This window comes from Pristis pectinata, chromosome X, assembly GCF_009764475.1.
Source record: "Pristis pectinata isolate sPriPec2 chromosome X, sPriPec2.1.pri, whole genome shotgun sequence".
Taxonomy (NCBI): domain Eukaryota; kingdom Metazoa; phylum Chordata; class Chondrichthyes; order Rhinopristiformes; family Pristidae; genus Pristis; species Pristis pectinata.
In genome coordinates, this window is record NC_067450.1 from 4602787 (window position 1) to 4622531 (window position 19745).

Consider the following 19745-nt stretch of genomic DNA (forward strand, 5'->3'; position numbering starts at 1 on the left):
CTAAAAGAGGAAAAGAAAAATAAGGAGCCACGTCACATACAAGTATTGAGGCTTAATGAACCTTGTTCTAGAAATCCTAACAGTGGCGCCTTTGACCGATTTAGCCCCATATGGCATCCTTTCACTCTACCCAATTTCATCCCAACATTCTTGAAGGTGAAACACTGCACACAAGGCCTGCCAGTGATGGCTTGGCCTGTTGTTTTTGGCTCCACAATCTTCTGCTGCTGCTTGGCCCCGGCCCTATTGCCGATGAATGCTCTTTCTGTTTCCTCTCGGTCTGGGTGTGGCTGCGTCTTTTCCCGTAGTGAGCAATGTGCAGCAGGGATACAAGGCCACTTTGTTGCCCTGTGGGTGGAGGTGCGCCTGCAGAGAGGCTAGGCCCAGGCTATAAAAAGGTGCTTGTTTGTATGTTTGTACAGGCTCTGCTGCGCTTGTGAACCGTAAAAGAGACTGAGGGAAGGAGGGCTGCAGAGGGACAAACTGTTAACATTTTGGTTTTGGAACATTCCAGTTTCCTGTGCGCAATACAGCCATAGATTCCAACCATAGAGTCCGCTGCTCAATTTGGGAAATTAACAGCAGAAGCTTTAACCAGAGAGACCCTTAGCCCACAGACATGAGTGCTGCTGCTTCAAAGATCTTGTCTGCGCACATTACAAAGCAGATCCCTGCAGATAATGTAGTTGTCATCAGTACCAGAGAGCCCTTCTGCTACCAGGAAGTCTGGCTGACTGCCACTGAAATAATATTCAGCGGGTGACCTCAGTTCTCAGAAAGCATGGCCTGTTTCTGGCTCTTGCAGGATTATCAGAGCTTTTGTGAGCTGGCTGCTGGGCCAGGTGAAGGCTGTTTAATCAGGCGGCAAAGCACTACTGGCTCCAGACGACTTGTAATGGGGCACAGGGCAGACGAGTGAGACATGGCTTGATAGTCTCTGTGTCCGTCATTCAGGCTGTTACAGCCCCACAAATGTTCCTGTTCAGAGAGGAAGACTACAGTGACCTTCTAGAAAAAGGGACCCTTCTGTAGTACAGCCCCAGCCTTCTACCTGCACCCCGCATCTTTCCCCTGCCATGAGGAACTTTGTGCCAAAAGCCCCTCCAGTACAAATTAACCTAATGACAAAGGGATCCTGTAATACAAATCATTTCAAAAAAATGAATGGCCCCATTTACAATAAAGTGTGCCATCTAACAGGAACTGTATTATAATCATCACCAATCTCAAACTTCAAATTAACAATCAACCCAGCATCAATTGCTGTTTGCAGAAGAGAATTCCCAATTTCCCCCTCTGTTATGTATAAGTGCTTCCCAACTTCACTCCTGAATGAATTGGCTCCGATTTTTAGACTCTGCCCCTCTAACCACACAAAACATGAAGGACCCAGGCTTGATCCTCATCATGTGCTGAGTTAGCTTGTTTAGATGACAATAAGGTGACAACAACAGAGCCTCTGTGCTCTCAGGATTAATGAGGGAAGATTGTGGGTAGTCTCCTGCTAGAACTTCCATAAAATAACTCCACCAACTTGAGCGACTCAACCATGCCTTTATTGTCTGGGCCCCAAGGTTCGGAATCTCCTCTTTAACCCTCTCTGCCTTCCTTTTCCCTTCTTAAATCCCATCTTCTTGTGCTGGTCCAAATACCTATGTATATGGCTCAACATTGCTTTTTGTGTTTGATGATCAGTCCTGTGAAGTTTGCAGGGACATTTTTGTTACATTAAAGGAATTTCCTAAATACAAGCTATTACTGGTGTAAAAATTGATTCCTCAGCTGTGAAAATGCAACAAGAACATGTATGAGCCTTTGCATTACATCTGCAGCATTTTACCATTCTGCTTGGGACTTTGCAGCAGGGAAGTCCAGCTTCTTTTAGACAATCTCCTATTTCTTATTTCCTTAAACAAAAGCAATTTTAACTCTAAAACTCCAGCTGTCCCCGGGGAATCCCGGGCTCCTAAACTCCTTCCTCAGGTTAATCGGAGACCTCGAGGTTAATGCAGAGCGGGTTCTAAGCTTCTGCATCACAAGCTGCGTGCATTTTACAGCCTGTCAGTGCCACATCAGTGCAATTATTACCCACTTAAAATTTCTTTGGCTTTTTATTCATTTCTAGGATTTGGACATTGCTGGCAAGGCCGGTGTTTATTGCCCATCTCTAATTGCTCTCTTGAACTCCTGCAGTCTTTCTGGCAAAGATGCCCCTGCAGACCTGTTGGACAGGGAGTTCCAGGATTTAGATCCAGCAATAATGAAGCAATGGTGATATATTTCTGAGTCAGGGTGGTGTATGACTTGAAGGGGATCCTGCAAGGAGTGGTGTTCCCTTGCGCCTGCTGCCCTTTTCACTCTAAGTGACAGAGGCCATGCGTTTGCGAGGTGCTGTTGAAGAAGCCTCGGCAAGTAGCTACAGTGCATTTCATAGATGGTACATACTGCAGTCACTGTGTGCTCGTCGTGGAGGGAATGAATGCCCTACTGACCTGCACATCTTTGGGATGTGGGAGGAAACTAGAGCACCTGGGAGAAACCCACAGGTCACAGGGAGAACGTGCAAATTCTGATTGTTATAAGCCAGTGGTAGTCTTTAGCAGGGCTCCTGAGCTGAGAAGACTGCTGAAATGGGAAAGGGGCCAAATAGGGATGGATGTAGAATGAATGTTTGGCCAGTTATTCCAGGCATTCACTCACCCCTGCTGTGGCATTTGGGCTATTCAATAAGCAGCTTGGAAGTACCCGGTAGGCCTGGCATACGGCAATCCACTTAATGACTCGGCCTCCAAACCCGTGCCCAATGATCAGTCAAGCCAGTCAATGCCCAGCACCTCTGCTGTGGTCTGCCTTGCAGAGGAAACCAGATATTGGTGTCAAGTTGGCCGAGCACACAATTCCCATCGGTAACGGGACAATTCCCATAAAATGTTAGACATTCTTCTATGACGTGTCCTTCAGTGCAAGCAGCATTTCCAGCAAGCTGTGCTGAAAGGGAACGACCATTGAAGCCAGTTGTGATTAACACTTTTTGATCAGTACTTTTATGAAAGGAAATCCAAATCTTTAATTTCAAACACTTGTCCAAAGGGCATGAGGCGTCTGGAGCTTTCCATAAGATTTCACTCTCCTTGTGTTATCCTGGTATGAATTGGTTTGGAAATGGTGAAGAGGCTTCAGGGCCTTGGTGGTGGGGGGGCTGCCACTGGGTTAACTACCAGCCCAAAGCATCTTAGTTATTGAGGTTAGGTTGCCAGAGTCCGGACACTGCTCTTTAAGGGATTTGATCGAGGTTAGCAAGATGCTGATTGTGATCAAGGAGGGCTGGAGTGTCACAGTACTGAGTTGTAGAAAGCCAGTTGAGGTTCAGTGTTGAGAGTTGGTGCTTTTCCTAGAGCAATGATCTTGGGAATGGCCTCCCTCTCCAACATTTTTTAAGTGAAATCAGTTTGAGGCTGGTCTGGACATCACCTTGCACCAGGGATGCTACTGGAAAATAGCAGAATCTTTCAAAGCAACCTTCAGCTCGATTGAAGTCAAACCATAGGTTATGACCATGGTTTGTGAAAAGGCCATTCAGTCCCTCATCTAGCACAGAAACTGAAGCCACCCTGCCCTGTTGTGAAGTGTCACTACCTTCCAGTTGAGGCGAGAAAATGGGTTGGATGTAAAGTCATGGCACACTTTAGAAAGAACAGCAGGGGAGTTCTCCCCAGTGCTGTAGGACCATTATATATTGCTCAACCAACATCACAAGAACAGGCCATCAGGTCACGATCACATTGCTGTGTGGGATCTTGCTGTGCACAAACTGGCTGTTGCATTTCCTAAAGTAAAACAGTTACCACACTTCAAACAGTATTTCATTGGCTGTAAAGTGTTATGGGACATCCTGAAAGGATGCTAAAGGCACTATAGAAATGGAAAATGCTGGAGACAATCGGCAAGTCTGTGGCAGGAGAAACAGATTTAATGTTTCACATCAGTGACCTTTCTTTAAAACAAATGATAGTCATTGACCTGTGCCATTAACCCTGTTTATCTCTCCACAGATGCTGCTGAGTGTTTCTAGCTCATTTTTTTAATTTCAGATTTCCAACATCTGCAATGTTTCATTTCTGGATCTTTCTTTTAAATGTTCAGCTCGTTGCTTTGCTACCTGGTGCCTGCTGTCATGGGGAATGCATTGCAATGACACACATGGCTTAAGGTGACCCTTGGCAGTGGTGTTGTTTTGCTTCAGCCTGGCACAATGCCCAGTCAGCACAGGCAATGAATCTGCGTAGGGTTAGCTCAAATGAGCTCAAACTCAGTGAGCTGCGTTTCCAAGGAAGCAGGAGGCATTGACCTTGGATTGTTTGAGTTCATGGAAAAGTCCTTTCTCACCTCACACTTCTGTGGGTTGTAAACTGTTGAGTCAAAAGAGGAAGAATTTGAGACTTAATTGGAGCAGTGTTAAGATGCCAAAAATGACTGCGGGCAGGTGCTAACAATCATCTTGCTCTTGTGTGGCTGGGTAAACTAGCAGAGCTGTCACTGGGTACTAAGATGCCTGTAGTAATTTTGACCAGGAGTCAGTCATGGGCTTAGGCTGTGGGGCCATTTTCTTCTCCAGACTTTCAATGTCTTGGGGGTGCTGTTTGCTTCTCTGCCTTTTAACTTGTGGGGATGGGAAAGGTAGATGAACTGATCAGAATAAACCCACATTTCCATTTCCTCAGGAGCAATTCACCCCCTCATCTCATCAGCTTGTCTGGACTACAACATTCATTCCTCCTGCATGCAGGTGAAGGTTAATTTTGTATAAACTTTGATAACATTGACCTCCTTGTATTCTTTACCATGCTCTGAAAAACCTTAAAAAGCATAGCCCCCATTGAATGTATCTACTCAAAATCTAATTCCCTGAGTTTTTTGTGCTGAGAAGGGTGCAGTACATGACAAGGTATCTGAAATGAACATTTGAATGAGTATTTTTATCCATACTTAGTGCAGAGATAGTTTCTGGAGCGCAAAGAGTTGCCGTTGAGCGCCAACCTCTGGTTTAAGTTACTCAAAGCTATTTAAATTGTCTTGATTTCCAGCTGTGCACTCTCCTGGGCATGCCTCCCAGAATTAGAAATAAGAGTTGGCCATTTGTCCTTTCAGCCTCATTCACCATTCAATATGATCACGGCTGATTGTCTGCCTCGTCCACTTCTCACACATCTTCCCCCCCCCCCCCCACCCCTCCCTACCCTCACATCAACAGCAAATCTCCTGTTTTCCTTTGTTTCCAAAAATGCGTCAGTCTCAGCCTCTCAGTCCATAGCCCTCTGGAGTAAAGAATTCGAAGGAGTGTAAAGAAATTTCTCTATCCCTCTTCCTGACCTCTGGTATCTAGAATACCACAGCAGGAGAAACATCCTTTCGGTTTCTGTTCTGTCAAGCTTCTGAAGAATTTTACATGTTTCAAGAAGATCACATCTTGTACTTGTAAAGTCCAGGCAATGTAGACCTAGTCTACTTGATCTCTTCTCATAGTTCTAAACCCCTATCCCAGAAATCTGTCCAGAGAACCTTTGTGCACTCACTTGAAGGCAAGTGTATCTGCCCTCAGGCAAAAGGGCAAACAAACTGAGCACATTCCACAGACATGGTCAAACTAAGGCCCTACATAACTGCAATAAAGCTTCTTTAGCCTTCTGCTTGTGATGAGGGGGATGATGCTCTTCCTCATGGAGTCTGACATATTGCCAGCCAGGAGTTTTGTGAAATACAGTTTTTCTTTTCATTAATCAACATTGGTTCTGCCCAATAATGTGATATGCTAAGTGCTCTCTTATCTTATCCCCAGAAGAGATTCCAGCATTTTTTCAAGTACTGATGTCAGGCCAGTTGGCCGGTTTTCCCTGTTTGCTCTTGCTCCAGTTGTGAGCTATGAGGAGTATATACCAGTTTATGTTCTTTCCATGCCAATGTTTTCTACTTTTAAGTCTTTCTGTGTTAAAACTGATTTGGAAAGAGGTAGAAGTGAAGAGAGGCAGTTTAATGAAAAAAAAATAGAATAAGAGGTGATCTGATTGAAACATTTATAATTCTGAGGGGGTTTCACAGTTTAGATACAGAGAGGACGTCTCCCCTCATGGCGAATCTTGAACTATGGTACACAATCCCAGGATAAGAGTGTGCCTGGATGAGGAGGAATTTCTTCTCTCGGAGGGCATGAATCTTTGGAATCCTGTCCCCCAGAGGCTGGTAAGAGATTGTTCTTGTGGGTCAATGTGGTCAAAAACACAAAGTTAAGATAATTATACAGAGAATGAAAGGGTTGATTAAATACTATACACAGGGCTGGTGAGGAATGTCAATGCTCTTTCCCTGCACCATCGCTGAAACTGAGCAAGCAGGGAAGTGGAATTAGAAGAGACAACTTGTGGAGAACAAAACAGTCATGATGGGTTACATGTTTCAGTGCTAGAATGATGTTTGGTTGCAAATTCTTGGGGACAAGGGGGTGGGGAGGAAGGTTTACAGTGCACACATCCAGACCTGCCACTTGTGAACTTGTCAGTTGCAGTGGATTCTGAGAGGGCTTTCCCACATCCCAGGAATCCTTCATGATGTGCAGCAGGAGTACTTGAACTTCAGAGCAGGGTTGGGACCGGTAGGTTTGCAATGTTGACACCCTTGAACCCTGACCTAAAGATTCCCATCGGGCCAGATTGGTCACCAAACACAACCAGTGCTCAGAACCTGCACAGCAAGGAGGAGCATTAACTTTTAAAGTTGTACGTAGTTAAAATTTCACAGCAACACACACACCGATGGTCTGGGTTGTTGTTTAATATCTCGAGACGTCTCTTGCTAGGGATGATGGGTGTTTCATTTATGTAACCAAATCAATGCAGAGCAATTTCCTTGGCATTTTGTCCACACCAAGAAGCTGATTGCCATTCTTGCAAGTTGTCACGTGCGCAGCTTATAGTTTGTTTGCTTGGCAGTGCCGCTGAATGTGGTTGATGAGTCACCTCTATAATGAGTGATAAGGAAATACTCCTTGTATTTTTTTTTGGTTCCAGTTTCAGTCTGGGTGCAGGAGCCTTCTGGTTATTGCAACTTGCTGGTTGTGAAGTCCATTCAACCTCTTGAGTCTCCTCTGCCATTCAATGTCAGGGCTGATCCTCAAGATCAAGTCCATTCCTCATTCCTTGATTCCCTTAGTTTCCAAAAATCTATTGATCTCAGCGTTGGATATATGCAACAACGGAGCATCCTCTGTGGTAGAGAATTCCAAAGAAGCATCTCCTCATTTCAGTCATGGATGGCTATCCCCTTATGCTGAGACCATGACCCCAATTCTAAACACTCCCACTGGGGGAAATATCCTCTCGTCATCCAGTCTTTGAAGCTCCCCCTGTTTTAAAGAGCTCACCTCTCATTCTGCTGAACTATGGCAAGTATAGGTCAGCTTTTCTCAGTCTCTCCTCATATGACAACCCAGGAATAAAAACAGAAAATTCTGCATATACTCAGCAGGTCAGGCAGCATCTGTAGAGAGAGAAACAGAGTTAGGCATTCACGGATCTGAGCCATTAACACTATTTCTCTCTCCACAGACACTGCCTGATGTGAGTGTTTCCAGCATTTTCTATTTTTATTTCAGATTTCTGGTGTCTGCAGTTTTTTTGCTTTTCCTCATTCCAGGAATCTTATCAAATGAAGCTACATCTCCCCTCCCTTCTCTTCCCTCTTCCTTCGCTTCCATCACATTGGTGGCACAGTGGTGCAGCTGGAGCTGCTGCCACAATTCCAGTGAGCCGAGTTCAATCCTGACCTCCAGTGCTGTCTGTGTGGAGTTTGCATGTTCTCCCTGTGACTATGTGGGTTTCCCCTCAGTGCTCCAGTCTCCTCCCACATGCCAAAGGTGAGTGGTAGAATGTTGGGGGAGTTGATGGGAGTATAGGGAGAATAAAATGGGTGAGGACAGCATTAGTGTAAAAATGGGTGCTTGATGGTCGGCACAGACTCTGTGGACTGAATGGTCTGTTTTCCTGTTGTATCTGTGACTCTATGCTACACTGACTATAGACAGTCAATTCCTCCTTCGGGTACAGAGGGCAAGACTGCACTCAAAATGCCAGGTATAGTCCTACCAAAGTGCTCTACAATCACAGCAAGATCTTCCTACAGTTGTACTCCAAGTGATTAAGTCTCTCCCTCTGTAACCTCTTTTCCAGTCTTACGACCTTCTGGGATCTCTGAGCTGCTCCATTTCTGGTCTCTGACTTTAATTGCTCAGCTGCATGGCCTCCCTGAGCTCTAAGGTTCCCTCTCTAAACACTTAACACCAGTTTTCTCCTTTAAGACACTGCTTATGTGGCTTGGCATCATCTCGTTAAAATGAGGGTGCTACTCAACACCAGAGATGGTAGATCTTCCATCCACACTGTGTGGGCAAGATTCATAGATGTACTTGGTCCTTCACCTGCTCCAACAGCCCCGAACCTGACAGTCATCAAGCTGTGTTGCTGTTCCGTTGTGACAGCAGGCTCCCTCTGACAGCCTCCTTGCTAAAAAATACAAGCCTTTCTGTTCTGCGGTCGTGCCCGTTGATGGATGCAGGCTGACCATGTTTGTGTATCTGTGCAGCCAACAGGGAGCAGTGACTTTTAACTCTTTAGTTTGCCTTGGATTTGAACCCAGGTCACAGAGGTGAAAGGGCAGTGTCCTAATCTATTGCCCTTGCCTTTCCCAACATTCTCTTCATTTTTGGTCTTGGCTAATGACCCTCATCCAAATCTGGTAAGTTAGGGGATATAATGCAGTGCAGAAAGTTATCCCAAACCAAGGGGGAAAGTAATGATCTAACATGTACCCTTTTTCTATTCTGCAGATAATGTGTCAGGTGCAAAGATACCCTGTGTAAATGGGCATCACAAGAGACTTTAAACAAAACTTTACAAAGTAAAATTGATTCTTTAAAAATACAATACTCATTGTAAAAGTTATAAAGCCACCTTGTGTCAACTTTTAACTTTGCAATTTAACCAGGACCTCAGAATTATGGAACATCCACTTCTGTTTCTGTCTCCCCTTCCAGCTCCCTCCCTCCCTCTTCCTTACCCTCCCAGCTGCCTCCTCTCTTCCTTCATTTCCAACACAGTGATGGTACAGTGGTGCAATCAGTAGAGCTGCTGCCTCACATCTCCAGAGACCTGGGTTCAATCCTGATGGGTGCTTTCTGTGTGCAGTTTGCACGTTCTCCCTGTGACCCCATGGATTTCTCCTGGGCGCTTCAGTTTCCTGCCACATCCCAAAGATGTGGGAATTGGTAGGTTAATTGGCCACTGTAAATTACACATAGTGTGTAGGTGAGTGGCCGAATCTGGAGGGAGGTCGATGGGAATGTGTGGAGATTAGTATAATATTAGTGTAAATGGTTGCTTGATGGTCATTGTGGATTTAGTGGACCGAAGAGCCTCTTTCTGGCTGTATGACTCTGTGACACCTCCCCTTCCATGTCCCCTCCTTCTTTCGTTCCTTCCATTCCTCATCCAATCCTTATGGCTTAATTCCCAAGTCTGGTGCAGCCCTTGTGATTTTGCTCACCGTCTGCTCTGCTCTTCTCAACCTCGGTGCTGGAATACGTAATTGGACTTCACTTACAAATCACAATCAAGAGAGCAGTTACAGTGATTGAAAGTTGACTGGTTATTCATGGAATAAAGTACAGGTCAGGGGAGAGGTGCAGGGTTGAGGGTGGCATTGAGCAATTGGAATCACCTGGAGAATGTCAGATATGAAATGGCCTTTACACAACAGCATGTGTCTTGGAATATAACTGTGAGTGAGATGAGAAGCACTATGTTCCATGACCTGACTGCAGTATTTGGATGCTTACTTTGAGCAGTGTTGCAAAACCAATTCATTTTTACATTTAACTTCCGAGTATTTTAACGCAACTATTAGTTGAACAATGCACGAGAAATGGAGAGCAAGCAGCTTTGAAGCAGAGCCCAGGTAGACAGAGAGGAAAGTTGAAAAGAATCCTTGCTCTTTCAGTGTGGACTGGTTTGGTGACGTTCTGCAATACTTCTGCTAAAAATATTTCATATCCATAAACACATGGCACTGGCTTCACTCAGTGCGTTGGCAGCTGCTGCTTCTGACAGGAGCTTGTGTAAACTGTGTGCTGGTTATTAACTCAAGACATTCTGCAGAGACATGTCAGACGAGTGGTTTTAATGGTCAACAGGCCACAAGGGAAGTACTTGCTCAGTGATGGATGCTGCTTCCTTCCCTCTGGTTCGCTGTCCGCCGATGGACCTGCTCCCAATCCTCTGCCAACATCTGGCCAATCAGAATGTTTCTCCAACTGAGTCGCTGTTCTGCTGCAACTAATATTTTCAGCACACCAAGGGTCGCCGGATGGTCAGTGCTGCCCGCCTTCGGGCTATCCAAGACCAACTGCTTTCTCGGTAAACGCAATCCCATTCCAGTTCAGTCTCCAGCTCCTTTCCTCTCTATTGCTCACCTCAGCATCCGTTTAAGTACAGTTACTGAACAAAAGCCAGCGCTCCAACATTTGTACACTCATCCATGACTAAAACCATACAAGCACCAACTATAGTTATTCCTCAATTTACGAAAGGGCTGTTTTCCAGGAAAACGTTTTGCTAAGTGAAATTTTGTAAATCAAAAAGGCTGGGCTAAGTATTCCGATGGGCAGAGGATGACTCACTCACCATTATAGGAAAATTTAAATCCGTAAATCAAAGTCACAAACCACAAAGAATTAATGACATCATAGCAAAAATTCATAAATCAGACTTCTGTAAATTGAAGAATCCCATGTGCCTGGTCCCCATCTCCCTGTGCCAGTCCCATTGCTCCAACTGGTGGAAGTGCAGAGGAGGAGGCTGCAGGTGGCCTTGGAAGATGAGTGCGAGGAGCCGTGGGCTCAGGAAGTCTAGGCTTCAGATTCTTTTTCCGGACTGAAGAGCAGACTGGCGCAGGTGGAGTTGTGGATCACAAATGCCATCATTCTGGGGTGGGGGTGGGTGGGGGGTGGGTGGGCGGGTGTGGTAGGTTTATGATCCATGGATCTACTGGCACTTCCAGCAGCAATGCCCAGCTAGTCCCTGAGCTGCAGTGGATGTTAAAAATGATGAGGGACAGTCTGCCTGGGTCAAAATTAAACTTGCTGACGACATTGAATCATGAGTGGGGAGGTGATTGGCTATTTTGAAGAAAGATGCGACAGATTTCATTGGTGGGCTGACTGACTGGGTAGACTTTCAATTGGGTTACTCTTAGGGGAACATACTTAAGGGCTTACAGTAAATTTATTGCAGGTGTGACTAACAGTTGACAGAGGCCAGAAAGGAAAGTGACCATTAATGGGAGTGACCATTAATCCTGATCTGACAGCATCGGGCCGATGTGCAGGAGTTATTAATAACTACTCAGTAGGGGCCTGAGGATTTGATTAGAGCAGTTGTCCAGAAGTCAGAAGGTGAGGTTCTGGTGATCAGCAGTGACCCCAGCTCTGGACTGTCAGAAGCCCCTGTGTGTATTCATTATGGAGACAACATTGGCTCATTGGACAGGGCTGTCAAAAGAGAGACCAGGATGATCATAGTCCTTGGTGTATGTTACATAAATGAGTCCAGTGGGTGGGATGCCCTATCACTGAGGGGTTGAGGGTGGGGGCAAGGTGGTGGGGGTGTGTTGTGGCAGGAGGAGGATGTAGATCTTTAAAGAAGGTGGCACCAATAAAGTTGAAATAAAAAGCTTCCATCCAAAATGTCAGTGTGTCATAAGAGTCATTCAGCGCAGAAACAGGTTCTTTGGCCCCCAAGGCCATGCTGACCTCAAGGACCCATCTATACCAATATCATTTGCCAGCACTTGGTTTGTAGCCTTGTAGTTGGCAGCCTGACATGCCAGCTGCCCAAAGCTAGCATCACCCAGAGTGAACCATGTTCAGGATCAGTCAGTGCCAGTGGAACACTGATGGAGTGTCGGGGAGTCTGGCAGGTCTAGGGGGTGTAACGGGAAACATGAATGTACTTTTATCACAATCTCCGCCTGGCAAAGCCCACCCCTCAACAAATTTGTAAGGCCTTTTCTGGGGGCAATTCCATAATTTGGGATCACCCACTTTCCAGTAAAGTAGAGGGACAGCGCATACCACGTGCTTGTGGTGATGGTACTCCTTCAGTGGCACAATGTTGAGAATTCCACTGTACTGCCCCGTGATGAAGAAATGACAGCTTGTACCCATCGGGATGATGCCTGTCTTGGGGGCAACCATGTTGCAATGACATCACTGCCCTTGCCCTTCTTGGGATGGTTCACAAATGATGTCAAAGTAACCGTGAGGACCCATGCACCCAGGAGATGGTTCCTGCTGCCGGAGGGTGTAGGCATGAAGTCATGTGAATGATGTACTTTGCCCTCAGTTTTACAGGTGAGCAGGGAGAATGTCACAAGAGCCTAACTTGAAGCTTGTGGTTGGAGGAGATGGACACTGCCTCGCCCAGTGTCCAGCATCTGACCTGCTCTTGAAACCACAAGGGGGTGATAGGTCAATGTGAGAACTCTCAGGATTTGATCCTGAGTCCCAGTAACATATGAAAATCTACTGGGGGAGGCGACAGTGACGTGCAGGCGAGGTCTGGGTTCGGGCTCGTCCTGTTACCTGCCATTTCCCTTCAACAACATTTCTGTGGCTGGTAAACAAACCACTACTGGCCAGGCACCTTTTACTAAAGAGCCTAAATACCTGGGCAGGAGAAGTGGAGGAGATCTCCCTCGTCTTGCTCCCAGGCATTCAATAAATAGAGAAGAATGTACATTTTAGTGTCTGTGTAACAGTACATGCATTTTCCTTCAAAGTCTCAGCTAAATATTTAAATTTAACTTATAGATGTTCCACCTATGTTAATAATAGATGTATATGGACTGACTCCACTATTGTTTTCGTGATGGAAATTTAATCTAGTAATTAGGGTGAAGATATGATTAGAGTGTCCGACTAATATGTTGCTGGCATAACTATTGAATTATTAATTCAACTCCACAAAAAGTAAGAATTATTTCTGGAGCATGCATTCATTAGTTTTTTTTTAATTTCTGGATTTCTCTTGTTGTCATGCCTTGAGAAGGGGCACCTTATCAGCTAATTTCCTCAGCTTCCTTATGTGCCAGGGTAATGGTTGTGTGGACAGAAGTGTTTTCTTGGCAGGGTGCAAGCACCGAAGCAGAGAGGCCAAGCCTGCCACTACTCTCCAGTGCTGGAGCAGCACAGCCGCCTTACAAACGCACTTTGTGCTGTTCCACAGACAGACCTTCAGTGTTCCACTTTGCTTCTTGGTGGGGTGTGAGGAGGAAGGGAAAGAGGGAGGAAAAAAAATCCACCGAGCCTTGCAGACTGTAGAATGTCGTCCCTGCAGCAAGTCCCAGGAACAGAGGTTGTGCCTCAGGTAAATGGTCTGTGGGAGGCGTGGGGGTGGGTGGGGGGTTGGGGTGGGGTTGTTATTTTTAATCCAAAAAAAATAAACCCAGGGCTCTGCTGCTGTGAGCTCGCGTCAGGAGATTGAGGAATTCTTGAAAGCTCTGTGACTTGTAAATGTGGCCCAAGAGAGCGAGTGCTTGGGAGTGTTTAACTCTTTTGGACTGTTTTGTGAAGGGGAGCAAGGTTTATGTACTGACATGCTCACATTCTGGAAGTGCAGGCTTGCTGTTAATAGCAGTGCCTGACAGGATGCTTTGGAAGTACTTCTGCATGGCAAAAGCAGTGTCCTGGTGAAACCGACTCTCATGGTAATTGCACAGATTTAAGGTCGACTCTGTTGCATTTGAGCTGTTTGTTTGTAAAATTGCTGCTTTCTCTGCTCGATAGGAAATCTCAGTGAGTTTGGTGAGTTGGGTCTGTGAAGAGGGACAGCAGCCTTAAGGGCTACAAGGGATTAATTATTAAACTTAGGTGAGAGAGGTAGGTGTGTTTGTTTGTTTTATTGTGCTTTCAGCCAGCATGCCAGTGGCAGATAGAACATAAGGCACGTAGGAATTTACATCAGATTTCCACGTGGCCTGCTGAGGACATGTCCCTCTGACTCGAGAGTTACCAACCAAACATGGGTTGACCTGACAGAAGTAGGGTCCTTGTGTAGAAGCAAGTGCAAATGTGTGCAAGTGAAAAGTTTTTCAGCAAGCTGTGGGCAAGAGGACAAAAGAGGTTTCCTTTTCTGGGGGTGGCAGCATTGGGGACATGAGAATGCTTCCAACATGTAAATGTCACCTTCCTTGCCAGAGTGCCAGCAGGAAACTACGTGGTGAAATTTGTTGCGCCAATGTGTATTGCTGAAGATGCCAACATGGTGGCACATGTCTTCCGTGGGCACTACTGGCCCTCTGCCAACATGCCACTGTTTGTATGTCTATACTGAGATGATGGAACAGTATATTGACTTCCCAGGCAGCCAAAACAGCCACGGAGCCCTTGGTGAGGAGCCATGAGAGCAGGGGGTGGGGTTGGCTACTAGCAGTGATTTTGGCCCCCTCTGGATTAAAAATGATTGTCCCTGGTCTGATGAAATCCATTTGAAACCCTCCTGGCTATTATAGTTTTTTTTTGTTGAGGGGCAGTACTGTTGTCTTAGTTATAAAAGGGCCTCTCTCACTCTGAATGGGCGAGGTCCCCTTTAAGCCACTACAGTGCCTTCATTATATCACTGGGATGGAAACTGTTACTGTAGCCTTGACATGAGACCTCTGTTACACAATGTGGGCATTTTTTTCCTGAAATTCCCTCTGATTTATTGCCGCAGGGCACCTTTGTAAAGAATGGGCGGATTTTTTAGTACATTAGATGCATTAGTCATAAATGTATGACATACTGCCAAAAATCACGTAATAGGCTCTATTGAAATTTAAGCTTGGATGATTTCTTCTTCTTTCATGGAAAAAGAAATCCTTCTCATTAACCCCTTCCTTGGCACAGACTTCTGTTGAATGGGCTGATGCTCCATGCACTTCCCAGATGGCAGTCGAGACCAGTGAAGGCCCAGGTTCCATCTCTCGAGGCTGTGATGGGTCCAGCGATTTCTTTCTCGGGATAGCTTGGATAAAGTTCTGACCCAGCTGAGTACTCGGGAAGAGAGGAGGCCAGTGGGGTGTGTGTGTTTGATTGCCCTTTGCAAAAAGCTTGTTCGGAGGTGGGAGCACAAAGCACTGGGTTGTGGCTGACAGTTTCCCTTTGTCACGCCTCAAGGTTTCTAGATGTAGCCCATGCACTCTCCCTGTTCCCTGTATTTCACTGTATCAAGACCAGTTGTGCTATCTGCCAAGTGCTTTTTTGTTAGGTTTATTGAGATATCTGCAAAGGAAGGGAACAAAGATGTTATATTGAACCCTTATAAAACACTAGTTCAACCACTGGAGTATTGTCTCCAGTTCTGGGCACTACAGTTTGGGAAAGATGTTAAGGCTTTGGAGGGGGTACAGAAGAGATGATTTTAGTTATGTGGATAGATTGGAGAAGCTGGGGTTGTTCTGTTTAGAACAGAAGAAGTTGCAAGGAGATCTGATGGCGATATTTAAAATTATGAAGGGTATAGTAAGACTGAGACAAACAGTTCTCATTGGTAGAAGGGTCAAAAATCAGGGGACAGAGAATGCAGGTGATTGGCAAAAGAACCAAAAGTGACATGAGGAAAAATTTTTGTTTTCATGTAGTGAGTGCTTATGCTCTGGAACGGTCTGATGGGGTGGTAGTGGAGGCCAATTCAATCGTGATGTTCAAAAGAGAGCTGCAAAATGGAAAAAAAAACTTGCAGGGCAATGGGGAGAGGGCAGAGGAATGGGACTGGCCGGTTCTTGCACAGAGTGGCATCGACTCTTTGGGCTGAATGGCCACCTTGCGTTCTGTAACCATTCGGTGATTGTGTACCACTGGCTCTCCTTGTGCAGGCAGCAATCCCTGGGCAGTTGGGTTGGATTTCGGCCATTCCTGGAATGAACTGCAGCCTCTCCAGTGAACAACACCAAGTGGTCTGTTGATTAGTGGGAGAGGCAAGGTTTGGGCGGTCTTATTTGTGCTAAAGTTACACAAGTGAAAGCAGGAACCCCCATTTCTATAGCAGCTTGTGTGATTAGGGAGGTTCCAAAGTATTCTGCAGTGTGAGGTTGTTGGGATGTCCTCCTGGAGTTCTGAAACAATGCTTCTCGCCTGCCTTCAATATTTCCAGACTTCTTTATGACATAGGAGGAGACCATTTGGCCTATCAAGTCCATGCCAGCTCACAGAGCAATATCATTCCCCACTAATTTTCCCTGCAATCGATTCTCCCCTCATTCCCAGCGACTCCCACCAGATTCTTCCATTCACCTACACACTAGAGTTGATTTACTGCAGACAATTAACCTAACAACCCGTATGTCTTTGGAATGTGGGAGGAAACTGGAGCACCCAGGGGAAACCCACATGGTCACAGGGAGAACGTGCAAACTCCTCACAGACAGCACTGTAGGTCAGGATCGAACCTGGGTTGCTGGTGCTGTGAGGCAGCGGCTCTACTAGCTGACCCACTGTGCTGAGGGTTGTGACAGCTTACTATCCCCTGGGTTAATGAGAGAGAGAGAGACTGGTAAAAGGGGAGGCTCAGCATGATAGTTTTACACTGGCACTTTCAAAGTGTAATGAGTCTTGATGCGAGTCAGGGACAGGGAGAGTGTGTTGCCAGAGCAAGAACTAATGCAAGACTTCATACTGATGCAGCAGGCACTTTGGATGCATTACTGGCGGAAGGAATGAGGCAGATTTAGTCTGCATCTGGTCTCTGTTTTAGCCGAGGGGACAGTCTCTTTCTCAGGTTATGCTCAAATTACCAAAGCAGCTTAAAGTTGCCTGCTGTTGTCTATCTATTGCGGACTAGGACCCCTGTCGGTTAAAGATGTTCTGCACCAGTCTCTACTTGCCCCAAAGTGACAGCAATTTTGGAGGGGTGAACTTGGCAGGAAAGAGGCCTTCTGGGCCAACGATTGGCCTCAATGACTTGTGCCAGAGCTGCCCCTCTTCTACTGCTGTGCATGGAGGGACAGGCGATGAGTGTGTTAATGCAGCTTCAGCATCTGCCAGTAACATCTGGCTGCTAAAACCCCATGGGTGATCTGAAATAACGGCCACTGACAGCATTCTCTCTGATAGGTCAAAGGAGGACCAGGTGGTTGAGGCCCTTTGCACCAGAGGAAGCCTTAAAGGGAAAGGAAAAGTGTAGGAACTGAGCTCTTCCCACATAAATTTGGACTTGGAAACAAAAGCAGTCACAATATCGAAGTGAGTGCATTTTATAACATTAAGGCTGGGCTGCTGAGTGCACCTTGTGATTTGATGCTGCCTTATGAGTAGGATGTTGCCAGTGGCACTTGCTCTTGAGACCCAAATAGCTTTTATTTAACTTGCGATTGATCCATGTTTCTAATTGTTTCATGCCTTTAATGGGTGAAGGGATGTTCAGATCAGAGCCAGGTGTGACACAGATTGCAAACACAGTGCACTGTGGCTGTCTCTCCAGACGGTTTGAAAATGGAGAGTGATTTTCAGCCCCCCCCCCCCCCCCCCCTTAACACTGTGCAGTCCTGTTTCCTCTATTGACTGTGAACGGTGGAAGGGCTCCAGAGCAGAGAAGCCACGTACTGTTCTGAATTTGAAATGTGAATTGATATTGTGTAGAACATTGAGGCAAATTTCTACTGAGCACAACATAACAGCTGGAATGGAAGGGATGCCCTGCTCAAAGGTCTAGAGTGAGGCTCTGCTTGTGCTCAGGGTATTACATTTCGTTATATGTTACATGATGCCCACTCTCCATTATGTGCCAGGGTTTTCTAAGTTAACAGTTTTTGAACAGGAATTTTGTGGTGAGGAGCATGAGGGGGGGGGGGGGGGGGGGGGGCTCTTCTAGAGAGACTGAATTCTTTCCCAATCGCTTGGCCGCATTATGTTCTTACATCTCAGTGATGGCATAGCCCACTTGCAGAGTGAAGTCCCCAGTGTGCACCACCCCCAGCTGCACAAGCCAGGCACTTCCAATCCCTAAACTAGTCTCTTAAAGAGGACTCCTGATTGGCATCTCAGTGCCAAGGTGATCTCAGGAAGCTGAGCCATGAGGTGGGAAAATATGAGTTGGCGGTATTCATCATTTGCCAGTATCTCTGGTCTCTCACACACCAACGTCCATCTTGTGTTAGTGCTCTTTCTTTGCCATATGTCAGTGCCCAGTGTCCTGGTGTGCCCATCGTGCTATTGTGTCAGTGCCCAATGCCCAAAGTGCTGGTGTCACAGTTTATCAATATCCTGGTATGCCAGTATCCCATCTCCTTGTGTACTTGTGTTTTGTGTCTCAGTGTACCAGTGCCCAGTGTTTGTGTTTTCCAGTGTCTTGTTGTGCCAATGGCTGCCATCCTCAGTGAGCTGACCAAATCCTGGCAATATGTCTGGAGGGGTCCCCTGACAGTTTCTACTCAGGAACTGAAGGGAAAGTGGAGCCAGCAGGTTTCTAGTGGGAAAACAAAAGTTTCACAACTAATCTCCTAAACACAAGGCATGTTTCATCTACAGTTTTTTTGGCTTGAAGGATGGGTTATAGAATCTGACTCAGGGAGCTGAAGGCTCTTTGCCAGGGTGCTGGCTCTTGTTTCCGTGGGCTGGCTAAGGTAGCGCAGTTTCCCAGAGAATCCAGTCCTCACGCCCCGAAGGCTCGCACTCACCTTGTTCAAGTGAGCTTGATTGGGGGTGGGAGAAGTGTATTGGAAGGTCGCTGGAACACTGGGGGTGACATGACGAGATTAGTCTGACCCTGTTCATTCCTGGCCTTCACAAGCTTACATGTTCCAGCAGATCGAATTCAAGAGCAGCAGCCATGTTTTTGTTTGCTCCCCTCACTCCTTTGCCCAGAGACCCACTAACTCTCACTTGATGCAGAGCGATAATTTACCCTGGCTCTCTGCTGTTCTGTGCATCCTGTACTGCAGAAGGACTGCACTGGTTCAAGTTTGCAACTTACCACCGCCTTCTCAAGGGGAGTTGGGGTTGGGCAATAAATGCTGGCTTTGTCAGTTGTGAACACGTCCTGAAAAATGAATAAATAAAAAACGGTCTCCGAAGAATAGCATTGAAACAACAGCATAAAACCCACTTTTCACACAATGTCAAGCCTTCAATCTGAAAAACTCACTCTTTAAATGATTTTAAGACAGGCATTCTGGAACCAAAGTGGCAGTGGCAGACTGGCCTTTGGCAGCCTGCCTGTCATTTTCCAGTGTGGGCGAGGATCTTGCCACCAATCTGTGCTTGCCAAGTTTAGGCTGGGACATGTTCAAGTAATTTCACAAAATGTTAGTCCTCAAGTCTGTACAATAACAGACAGGCAAGCAGACCCTTTCCTGTTGTACATCTGCTTTCTGTCCATTTAGTCATGATCTGCAAGCAACTTCCTATTCAGGAGGTGCTCAGCAAACCAAATTAACTGACTGCTCCCAAGAGGTAATATCCTATCTTGGACATCACAGCATCAATGTGCTAAACAGTGCTTTCTAAGGCAACATCTATCCTGAACATCCCAGTATCATTGCGCTAAACAGTGTCTTCCATGGTGGCATCTCTCCTGTACATCACCACATCAGTGCACTAAACAGTGTCTTCCAAAACTTTGCTAAAACATTGTGCAGCATCTATAAACCTGTTGAATTATTAAGTG

General features: G+C 46.1%; 1 protein-coding gene across 14 annotated transcripts in view; it reads left to right on the forward strand.

Moving 5' to 3' along the window:
- Window positions 1-19745, forward strand: part of LOC127567065 (tensin-2-like) — a 190163-nt gene that overhangs the window by 48995 nt on the left and 121423 nt on the right. For 2 of the 14 annotated variants that reach the window (XM_052009749.1, XM_052009750.1), the window contains exon 2: window positions 13329-13469. The exons of 9 other annotated variants lie outside the window; for them this stretch is intronic. In XM_052009749.1, the coding sequence (XP_051865709.1) occupies window positions 13425-13469 (45 nt within the window). In that variant the 5' untranslated portion in view covers window positions 13329-13424. Of the gene's footprint in view, window positions 1-6128; window positions 6238-13328; window positions 13470-13674; window positions 13810-16987; window positions 17324-19745 lie in introns of those variants that run through there. 3 more of the 14 variants (XM_052009747.1, XM_052009751.1, XM_052009755.1) reach the window with 3 other exon arrangements.